This window comes from Patiria miniata, unplaced genomic scaffold (genome assembly GCF_015706575.1).
Source record: "Patiria miniata isolate m_02_andy unplaced genomic scaffold, ASM1570657v1 HiC_scaffold_18, whole genome shotgun sequence".
In the NCBI taxonomy this organism is placed as follows: Eukaryota; Metazoa; Echinodermata; class Asteroidea; order Valvatida; family Asterinidae; genus Patiria; species Patiria miniata.
In genome coordinates this window covers 17,193,602-17,205,299 of record NW_024037056.1, presented here as the reverse complement: position 1 = coordinate 17,205,299, position 11,698 = coordinate 17,193,602, and the positions used below count along the sequence as shown (strand labels likewise).

Sequence of the window (11,698 nt, the reverse complement as noted above, 5' to 3'; positions counted from 1 at the left end):
ACCGCATTAGTTATTAGACAGGAGCAAAGAAAAATGCAGTTTCATTGTAAAATTAACTCCATGCAAATAAAACACTGTACACCATCCTTTTTACATTGGTCGGATCTAGAAAGAAAAACCTTTATTTTTGTATATAACACATATTCTTATATGTCAAGAATCTTTCACAATTTGTCATCTGAAAATGACCAAACATGAAAAGATATGGCATTATCTCCCTAGAAACGTCCTGTTTCTTATTTTTTCCCCAGGGTTTTGATGACAAAAACCCTAGTTAGACTAGTAACCAGTCTAGGCGCTTGTCTGTGACTGTTTGATGTGTCAGTTTTTTCATTTTCTCCAGTGGCTGTTGCATGTTTTTACTTCTTTCCGGCTTGTTCCTCATCTTCCTTGATGTAAGCCTTGAGCATCTCCGAGCGCTTAGCCTGCTGGCGTTCCTCGCGACGCTTGCGCGCCTCCTTGGTCTTCTGCCGACGGGCTTCAGCTTGGTCTCTGATTGGTGGAATTAAAAAAAGGGAAATACATTTAGCACTGACTTATTACCGTTAGCGAGTTAGCCACGCCCCTTAGACAAACCTTAGTAGAACAAAATCTGAGTTGAGACTAGAACCAAGACTCCCGACAGTGATGGTCAGAGAAGCGTATACTTACTGGAGCAGCTTGCTGCGTGTCTTTTCGGCCTTCTTCTTGTGGATGAACTCCATCAAGACGCGCTTGTTCTTGAAGACGTTGCCCTTGGCCTTCATGTACAGACTGTGGTAACTGTAAAAATCGCAAGACCAGATAGCAATGTGATAAATCAGAATCTGTCATGTACAACCGCTGCAAACTGTGCATATGACCATATAACACCAGCATATGAGCTCCGTGCGCTACCAAAAGAGGGCGCCCTTTTACCTTGCAACGACGTCCCATGGGCGGGACATTTCACTGGTTGACGCACACTGTTCCTTGTGTGTGACGCACGTACACCAGGGGATTTGTTCTTTGTACACGCAGGGGTCGCGCTTTGCAGCAAATGAATTGCAGTCAGGCAAGATGGCGTCAGTCGGTCACCCCCAACTGTACTCTCTTTGCCGGTGAGGGGGTACTTGTGAACGGAGCGGATACAATCTTATACAATTTTGAAACTGTCATTTTTGTTGTTATTTTGACATTAGATAATTGATGACGGACTCAGAATGCTAATGTAGGTGCCACACACCACATGTGTTAAGTGATTTATACATGTGAAGTTCAAAACACGTACACCTACTTTTCATTCAATTGTGCACAATTGTGCACCCATATTAATTTTTTTGCCTAGTCATGCTGCACTTGAAATTTTTAAGTGTATGACATAATTTATACTCGGTGACACAGTCGGTCGATCAATCAATCGGGGAGTCAGTTAGTCGGGGAGTCAGTTAGTCGGGGAGTTGGGGGGGGAGTCAGACAGTCAGCAACCCAGTCACAGGACAAAAGCCTGACCTTTCGAGTTCACAAAAAAAATTCAACAACCGAAAGAACAAAGTGCTTACAGATGGCGGTCAATCTTCTTGGCTTCCCGATACTTCTTGAGGAGTCGTCTCAGCACACGCATCCTGCGGATCCAGATGACCTTCTGTGGCATACGGGCGTTAGCTGTACCCTTCCTCTTACCTACAAGACAAGAAAAGCATCACAGAGCATTCAACTTTCTGGCCGGCAAAACGGAACCAGTGTGTAGCTTCACTTTTTCGCACAGCTCGAAATGGCCAATGAGCAAGTGGATTTTCCTGGCAATAAAATCTTTGAAAAATTGAACAAAGAAATTGACTGGAGCGGGGCTTGAACCTGCGACCTCCGGATTGCCGTTCCGGTGCTCTACCAACTGAGCTGTCCAGCCCTATGTTGGCGGTTCCCCAATAAATCAATATCTTTGTTCAAGGGGCGCTAGTCTGAAGCCATAAACCCATAACACCATACAGCCAGGGATCACGCCCAAAGTCATGATACAGACTTGGGAAATAGCAAACGGGGATCACTCAGTGAGGATACAGCTTTTTATTACAAATTTTCAAATGAACCACACAGGGAAACTGACTAGGTTTATAATCTTGTTGTATTCACTGACCTGTGCCGCTGTGTCGTCCCTTCCGTCGGGCCAAGGCGTTCTTGCGGACGCGTGCCCTGGAGTGGACAGCCACCGGTTTCCTGATGATCAGACCATCTTTGACAAGCTTGCGGATATTCTGACCTGTGAGAAGACAACAAATATGGTATATCAAGACGGCTGGCAATTTTTGAGGTTGGTATCCCCAAAAAACCAACAACAAAATAACAAAAATCTGAAACTAAAAGAAGTGGTTGAGCTATCGGCCTCTAAAGCAAGGCCACTATCCAATTGTTAATTTTAGAACCTCAGTCATGAAGGAGTGTCATGGCCGAGCGTTAAGCGTACCAGACTCAAGCTTTCTAATCAGCAGAGTGCTGGTTCGAGTCCAGGTCTCGACACTTGTATCCTTCAGCAAGGATTGAATTGAAGTCTTTGGTTATGCAAGGGGACCATTCAAAAACTTGCTAACACCTGTAGTGTTTTTGATCTACCTGAATTCTCCACAGTGCAATAAACGAACAGCACATTGTTGGTAATTAAACTTCCAAAGAACATCAAGTCCCAAATAAAGTAATAGTCACCAGGCTCCACTTTCCTCAATTCTGAAAAAAAAATCCTTGACAATTCTCTGGGGATTTCAACAGTCATGAGAGGGCTCAAGGTTTAGGGCAGCGGGTGGCTGCAAGACAAGAATGAAACCAGCTTACGTGAGTTAGCATTGGCAATCTCGTTGATCTCGTTGGGATCCAACCAGACCTTGTTCTTGCCGCAGCTTAGCACGCTGGATGCTAAGCGCTTCTGCAGCCGAAGATTACTGTCAAAACAAAAGTAGGATCGTTAAGCTTAGTTCATCAAATTTATCTGCCGGAAACGTTTGACTGTAGGTTTATAGGCACAATTGCAGAATACCCCGCCACTCAATCTGGGAACCTCGTAGCTGGCTACGGAGTCACGGTTGATTGCCCTCAATAAACCTTCTCAGCGCTACCTGTTTGGACTTTAAAACGTTTTCAGCAACTGCCATTCCTTTTGTGTTGCTTCGTGCTCAAGCATCGTCAAGGGTACTCCCACTCCGTATCCGCGTAGCTGGCAACAGGGTGGTTGGTTTGGACTTAGAATTTTTTCAGCAACTCCCATTCCTTTTGTGTTGCTTCGTTCTCAATGGGACCTCAACTCAAGTGTCCCTGTAGCTGGCAACAATTGGTTTGGACTTGAATTGTTTCTTTTCCAGCGATTCCAACCGTGTAGCCAGATGATTTTAGGGGTGTATTTCCGAGTCATGGGGTATTCTGCAATTACTCCGGTATATATGTAGGTTAGTATATACATGAACTTATGAACAATGCTCAATGATGTCAAGAACCTGAACGGAAAGAGTGTAGTATCCAGACGCCTCTTCTTTGGTTGAGACTTGCGTACCAAGTCTATGGAGAGTAGAGTACATTTTCTCGGTATTTTTTTAAACAAAATTCGAAATTTTTCTCACTGAGAATATTTTAAGACTGAGAATCTCACTTCTCAGTTAAAGATTCATGTCTTTTCAACATTTTTGCAACATTCTTTCCAAACTTCATTGGGTCACTCAACAAAAATTCCATTGATGAATTTTATTCATTGGGACACAATAGCTGGAGTTACCCAGCCCTGAGTTTTATCATTGGGTTGTCTATTAGGGCTGGAGCGAATTTTTCTCGTAACTTGTAGTATATTAAAAAAAATTTGGAAAATGTTCAATTTTGTCCCCGTTACACACTAATTGCAACTGCAACTCACCCCAAACTTGCCTGGAATAACCATTACACAGGTCCTTGAAGTAAAAAACGATCCACGATGAATATTCAGCCTACAATTGCAGTGAAAACAGGAGGAATAACCGCTAACTTGACAACCTTGCTGGATTGGCCAGGACCGCAATTGGTTTGTGCACAAAACAAATTGTGTACAATGAATGGCGGTCGATTAACAGGCACAGAGAGCGATCGCTGTCAACTACTCGGTTTTGCCGGCTGCGCTGGCTGTTGGCGCATGACGTCACGCGGAAGCGTAACACCCGATGACTGTTTCATGCACTAATATAAGGTTTACCACTCGCATCACAGCTTTGGTACTGGAACCGCAACCAATAGTGCATGAAACAGTCATCGGGTGTTACGCTTCCGCGTGACGTCATGCGCCAACAGCCAGCGCAGCCGGCAAAAACGAGCAGTTGACAGCGATCGCTCTCTGTGCCTGTTAATCGACCGCCATTCATTGTACACAATTTTTTTTGTGCACAAACCAATTGCGGTCCTGGCTAATCCAGCAAGGTTGTCAAGTTAGCGGTTATTCCTCCTGTTTTCACTGCAATTGTAGGCTGAATCTTCATCGTGGATCGTTTTTTACTGCAAGGACCTGTGTAATGGTTATTCCAGGCAAGTTTGGGGTGAGTTGCAGTTGCAATTAGTGTGTAACGGGGACAAAATTGAACATTTTCCAAAAAATTTTGCCTATACTACAAGTTACGAGAAAAATTCGCTCCAGCCCTAATAATAGACAACCCAATGATAAAACTCAGGGCTGGGTAACTCCAGCTAGGGACACAAATGAAACTGCACTGACAAAAGTGACACAGACCTGCAATACAAAATAATGTAAATTAGGCTAAATATCTGCAAACATTTCGATCATTGAAAAAAAAGACAGAATCAGAATTCAGATGATGTGCATAAAAATCAGCACCTTTTATCTCAAAACAACTACACTGTAGTCATCATGTCTACGCCATTGTCAGTGCTACACGGCTGCACCACCAATCGTAATCCATGTATTGTAATCTACGGTACACGTATTGCCGTATTGCAATGCAAGGCAAGGCCGACTACGCACACAAACATGTAAACGCGCAGCACTCAACAGAACAGTGAAAAATCAACACAGTTAACGCGTTCATTATTTGTGGAAATTCACATAAAATAACTATGAAATAATATTGGTCATAACCTACAAACAACAGTGTTTTCGTATATGCTAGTTATATATTTTTGGGACTCTCAAAAAGGGAATATTGAGGGGTATCTTTTGGCAGATTTTTTACCTCATTTTGAGAAAATGGCCGACACGAGGAGAAAGACCGAAGAACTGCTTTCTGCAATTGGAAATAGCCTCCGCCGCACTGCTTTATTTCACCCAACCAGAAATTGATTTTATTCCAGCAAATTAACCCTCCAACTGCAACAAATGTGTCAAATTCAGACTCAAAGGAATGAAAAATACTTGAAAGATGCAAGTTGCTTCTTATTAGAATGTGATAACTGAAAAATTATACTTAGAGCGGAATGATATTGCACAACTCGACTTCCACTGAACCGACGACTGTTTTATGGTCCAGAATTGTTATTGTATTATTAGGACTCGAACTAGGTCATAAAATAGTTAACTTGCGAGAATTTCATAACATGGTGAAACTTCGGTCGGAAAAGTTCGTAGGGGTGCACACCGGTAAATCGATCCGCCAAGCTCATGAATAAAAGTTAAAATATTCTATATTAGAGAGTTCTGAGCGCCGTAAAATTGGGGGAATTGAAGATATATGGTTATGAACCTTTGGCCCGGACTTGGGGCTTCCAATTCTGAGCATTTTGGATGCTATTGGGCTCGAAAGTGGCGCTATTTTGCCATGTTGTGGAGGGATCGTTTTTCAAGATGGCTACTTTTCCGCTTTGGGGGAAATAGGGGTCGTCTTCTTTGCGTGAAAATATCTCGAAAAGTCAATGGTCAACCCACCAAAAATCGAAAAGAAAATGAAAGATGACACATTGATCATCATTTTTCTGTGCAGCTTGAATACCTGTGAGAGTTTTGAGTATTTTTAAAATAATTTTGAAGTATGGGCATTTAGCACTAGTGTCTATGGGAGTTTATTTGCAGGTATGCACCCTGAAACCACATCCAAACGCTTGGTGGCGCTATTCAACGTTGTCCACTTCTAGATTCCAAACAGGAAGGCACTGTTCGAGAACAACCAAAATGACATCGTCATATATCATGAATATTGATTTGATCTTGAATATTCATTGATAAGATGGATCCGCCCATACAGTTTCGCCGCGAATTTTAACGACTAGGCTAGCTATGTGTTGACATCGTATTGTGCGGTAAATCCGGAAGATTATCATGCTGAAAATAATCCCGAGTCCGCTGTCAAATTGACGGTATCCTGGGAGTGGTTTTACTAGACTAAGGACGGGTGTCGGACGCTTCGCCCCATTTCCACGTCGCCCCATGTCACCTCGCCCCTAACCACTTCGCCCCATCCCTACTTCGCCCCATCCCCACATCGCCCCATCTCCGCATTGCCCCATCCCCACTTCGCCCCATTCCCGCTTCGCCCCATCCCCACTTCGCCCCATCCCCACTTCGCCCCATGTAGTATGAAAAAGGTGAAGGCTAGGGGTGCAGACCAAATAAACTGCCAAAGACCCCAGATAATAAATGCTCCCAATTCTAGAAACTTAGGAAAAATACAAACTCTCTGATGAGGTGCTCGAGACACAGATGAGAGAAATGATGGCTCTATCCCATTCAGAGACGCCTCTCCTATTGGCTTGTGAATAAAATCATCAGCCGCTGGATTCAAAAGAATCCGTAGGTATGGGTCAGTGAGTTAAAAGGAACTCACTGCCTTGAGGAAAATGTTCCGTCGAAATTTGTCTGATATGTGACACTTACAACTTCATTTAGATGAGATTGGTTCCTCCAAGAGTGAAATTAGGATGTCAAAGGTATTGTCGTTCTCAGATAAGTGGGAGACGGGTTGGTATAGCCGGGTTGGGAACAAAGTTGGATCTTTTACTTCAAGCTTTTTTCTCGGTAGGGGAGAGCCTAGCTAGAGAGGTTGGTTATGAATTGTTCATTTGGTGATGGGCTAATTCTTTCCGTTGGTTAGCAATTAGTGAATCTGTTGAAATTGTTTTTAAGCCAAAAAAATAGATGAGATTTTTTTGTTACATGTATTGTAACGGCTGGGGCAAAGTGGGGATGGGGCAAAGTGGGGATGGGGCGAAGTGGGGATGGGGCGAAGTGGGAATGGGGCGAAGTGGGGATGGGGCGAAGTGGGTATGGGGCGAAGTGGGGATGGGGCGAAGTGGTTAGGGGCGAAGTGACATGGGGCGACGTGGAAATGGGGCGAAGTGTCCGACATTCCTAAGGACGATCTGTTACTGACTGTGTATCAAAAATTATTTGCTTTCAGTGTATTTCCGTTCACTCATGTTTGCAAGATAATCAGATCGGACCATTTTGTAGGCAGCCATTTTTTTAAATTTAGCACTATTTAATACTATCCGGTTCGTTAGTAAAAACGTCATACACGCGCGCACACCCCTGATTACTAGCGCCCATTGGCTGCAAACGCTCGAGCTGCGTTAACTTCCGGTTCCAATCGTGCAGAAAGTGCTGGAGGTGACGTCACACTAACGAACCGGATAGGTTTGCACATGACATACTGTAGTCTAGGGCCAAGGAATTTTTCAACCTACACGGTTGCTGTAATTTTAAAGATGACAAAACTATGACAAATGTTTTTCTGTTTGTAAGGTTAAGTACATGTAAAACGTTTCTCAAGTTTTATTTAGACCCTTTTATTATTATTAATTTTTTTTTTTTTGGGGGGGGGTGTTTTTAAAATTAACTTTCAAACAGGAAGAATAATTGTGTTCTTGTAATTGTGAAGATAACAAAAGTATTTGCATCAAATACGAGCCCTTTAAACGTACCAGCCCACTCACTTTAATTCAGTTCTGTGACATTTATTTCGTGCATCCGATTAAATGAACAAGCTGCAAAATTGTTCGGAAAAATAAATGCACAAGAGTTAGCGGTAGCAGTAAAAAAAAAATTAAACAGGAACAATTTTTGTACCAGGTATTGTAAAAACAAAAGATTAAACTTAAAGAATTTTTGTATAAACGACAATGACGATATCTTTAACATACCAGTTCAACGGTGACATGACGCGTACATGTAGTCCACAATAAGTAGGCCTATACCCGTTTTCCCACCGAACGGCTGCATTTGCAACCAGAATGACTTGTTTTTCCACCAAAATGACATATTCCCCACATGTTTTTAGTGTTTTCCCAGAACCAAAATTGTGTGTTTACCCAACCAAAATCACAAATAATCCACCAAAAAAACATGTCCGTCCACCAAAATGACATGTCATCCGCCAACCAAAATGATGTGTTGTCAACCAAAATGACGTGTTTTATTCCACCAAAAAAAATGCGTAGCCCAGCAAAATGACGTGTCGCCCACCAAAATGACGTGTTCCACCAAATTGAAATATGTAGCCGCCACCAAAATGACATGTCATCTGCCAACCAAAATGATGTGTTGTCAACCAAAATGACGTGTTTTATTCCACCAAAAAAAATGCGTAGCCCAGCAAAATGACGTGTCTTCCACCAAAATGACATGATGTAAACTCCACCAAAATGACGTACGTACCTGTCGTCAACCAAGATGACGTGTTCCACAAAATGACAAGTAGCCCCTAAAAATGCGGTGTCGCCAACCAAAATGACATATATATCACCAACCAAAATGACGTTTCACCCACCAAGACGACGTGTTCCACAAAATTGATGTGTCGCCAACCAAAATGACATTTCGCCAACCAAAATGATGTACGTGTCGTACGTCCACCAAAATGACGTGTCGTCCACGGACCAAATAACATGTCTATATATAGAAATGTCATAGACTCATTTCTTCATGCATGGTGTAAATAAATCCACCAACTAAAATAGTCTCGTCAACATGGAGGAATGGTCTTAAACACAAAACCCAATGCCAATATTATAGGTTGGATTTTATTAACTTCTTTATTAAATGATTTTGTAATATTAGGCAGGCAGACAGGCCAATTCCCTTCAACATTTAATGGACCTAAATTCATTACTAAGTTCTACTTCATTCGGCCTCGTTCAGTCACGGAGAAAAGGTCCGTAGTGCGCGTGCATGCAGAAGCCAGGAACACCATCATACCCAACCTCGTCCCCAGGGTGTCGAGCAGTACGCCCCCACCACTACCTGCTCTCGTCTCTCACCCTGGTATTGGATCATTTGCATGTGCAAGATTTTTGCACACGTATGCAAATGAGGAACAGTCTGGTGCCTGGATATGCGTTACACATTAGCGTTTGTTTTTGTATGCGGTGTCGGGGGTAAAAACAGAGTCAATTCGTAGCAGCACGAGCACGGCGTGAGTTACGAAAACACGATTTTTGAAATCAAACTGTTACGATCTTATTGAGACAACATGCAGTATCATATTTCATATTAATATGAGCAAATTGTAAAGGAAATTAGTATTTTCGAGAAGGCGTGGACGAATGATCGCGAAAACACGTACTGCACGTTGTGAATAATAGCACCAAGTACACGATAAAATTCCATTACTGGCAAATTGCGGTATCCAATCAGGATACAGGAAGAAAGTTTCCTATCCAGGGTTTACTATTGGAAACGCGGTTGGAAATAAAGTAAGCACTGGGGACGAGGTTGCATCATACCATACATGTACATGTACAGTACATGTACAATGTACAATGTACAATGTACAATGTACAATGTACAATGTACAATGTACAATGTACATGTACATTTGTACATGTACATGATGTACAATATCTGTACAGCAAATTTTACGTTACTATTCACACATGACGACATGTAAATTATCATATTTGAATATGCACAAGTATGTCATTTTGGTGGTTCTCCATAAGTGCTTACCTTCCAAACAGGTGTCCAAACAAAAAGCAGGCAGATCACTTCGCAGCTGTGAATAGTTTGGAACGTAAGTCAGAGATATTTTATTAACCCATCTTTATTTGTGTTTTTAAGATTATTTTTTTTCACGGAAATGTAGAGACTAGAGTACGTACGGGTAGATGGCTTTTAAAAACTCTATTCATTGACCAACGCTGCACGTTAGACTTAGCTTGAGCATGGAGTTTATACTTTTTTTTTATAGCTCCATGGCTTGAGTAACTCCAGCTGACAAGTGACATGTTCCATATTCATTCACATGGAACATGTCAGCTGGAGTTACTCAAGCTAGTTTATACTAGTGAGATTTGCAATGCCCGCGATCAGTATCAATTCAAGTATCATTAATAATGGGGAGGGGGGGGGGGGGGGCGGGGGGGGGGGGGCGGGGGGGGGGGGTGGAGGGAGATGGGGGGGGGGTGGGTACAGCTGTGGCGGTTGTTTGTTTGGGTGGAAGTCCCAATACTTAATCACATTTTACAGTTTGATTGGATTGCCATATGATTTTAGAGTACTCCTAGTCTTAGAACTATGATGCGGCGCGGCGTGGAACGATGTTCTGCAGAGAGATGCTTTGTTCCATGGAGCATCATCATTCATACTAGAGTAGATTTAGAGTATGTGGCTATAAAGTATCATGTTCTTGAAAACATTCATATTTTTTATGGACTTTTCTAAAAATGGGAATCTAAAATTGACACATACACATTTTTATTTCAACACCATTTATTCGGCTTTTGTAATTTTCAGACTTGCAGACATCAAAACCAGCAGAGCGATATGGAAGAGTCCCAGAATACAGCTGTAGATCTGAGTGATATGATCGTGGGCTTCATAGGAGGTGGCAATATGGCACAGTCCATCATCAAGGGACTACTGAGGGAAAGTAAGCAGTTCAAATCCAATGCGGTAGAAATTATTGCTAATATTGATATTATTTTTTTGTGAAGTTTTCTGTGCATATTCAGGACCATTGGCCAAAGCTCAATTACCCATTTATAACTGGTTTGCGAGAGGCAGTTGTAGTAAATTGACTTGCCCAAGAACACAAGCTGAACCTAATAACCAATTTGTAACTGTTTTTTTTGTCTTTCAATTACAGACGTCTTTAGACCTGAACAGTTTATCATCAGTGCACCGAGCGACAGGAATCTCAAGAAGTGCAGGGTATAATTTTTTTCTTCAAATTAAAGCCTTTGTAATTAAAGCTATTGTTAATTGCTCTGCACAATTGGTCGATCACGTATCGTTTCCAATCAATCATGCCATACGTCATGTTGATCGCACGGCCATCAATTGATCACATTTTCTTTATAAATCACAGCTCTGGAGGACCATTTGATAAAGTCTATTAGGATCAACCAATTGCGCACCTGCATTTCTGTGCAATTGAGTGATAGCCAATTAAATCCACTGATTGCACCCATCATTCAATCCCTGGCATTATGCCAATGTTGGCTATTTAGGCCTCATGTTTCAGTTTAACTCAAACGAGGCATAACTTTTTTAAAAATTTTATTCTTACTTTTGTTGGTCCCAGAAGGGTCGGCCTACAGACCTTTTTGTATGAGACTGACCACCTCACTGACCGACTCCCCGACTGTCACTTGTGAATTACACTGGTTACCTAACACCTACGTCACTGACTAAATGACTGTCACTTGTAAAATAGACTGATAAATTTGCATCATGTTACCGCAAAAGTTTATTTAGCCAATAGCCATTCCAGATAAATTGAATTCAATTTTATGCACTCTGGGGCCAGCTTTAGGAGGCTGGCTTAGACTTGTTGAACGTCAGTTACCTGAT

General features: G+C 42.1%; 2 protein-coding genes across 7 annotated transcripts in view; one reads left to right on the top strand and one right to left on the bottom strand.

Moving 5' to 3' along the window:
* Positions 1-86: 86 nt before the first annotated feature.
* On the bottom strand, positions 87-5,303 carry LOC119724940 (60S ribosomal protein L19-like). Its single transcript, XM_038196271.1, has 6 exons — positions 5,151-5,303; positions 2,785-2,891; positions 2,096-2,218; positions 1,521-1,641; positions 652-762; positions 87-492 (listed from the first exon to the last, which is right to left on the bottom strand). The coding sequence occupies exons 1-6, from the start codon at positions 5,153-5,155 to the stop codon at positions 360-362; spliced, it is 600 nt and encodes a 199-aa protein (XP_038052199.1). The 5' UTR covers positions 5,156-5,303; the 3' UTR covers positions 87-359.
* An 888-nt stretch (positions 5,304-6,191) lies between these two features.
* The window catches only part of LOC119724936 (pyrroline-5-carboxylate reductase-like), an 8,689-nt gene continuing 3,182 nt past the window's right edge, over positions 6,192-11,698 (top strand). Inside the window, exons 1-4 of one of the 6 annotated variants that reach the window (XM_038196263.1) lie at positions 6,195-6,267; positions 9,865-9,917; positions 10,640-10,775; positions 10,992-11,056. In XM_038196263.1, the coding sequence (XP_038052191.1) occupies positions 10,670-10,775; positions 10,992-11,056 (171 nt within the window). In that variant the 5' untranslated portion in view covers positions 6,195-6,267; positions 9,865-9,917; positions 10,640-10,669. Of the gene's footprint in view, positions 6,268-9,807; positions 9,918-10,168; positions 10,191-10,400; positions 10,507-10,639; positions 10,776-10,991; positions 11,057-11,698 lie in introns of those variants that run through there. The other 5 variants (XM_038196267.1, XM_038196265.1, XM_038196262.1 and 2 more) reach the window with 5 other exon arrangements.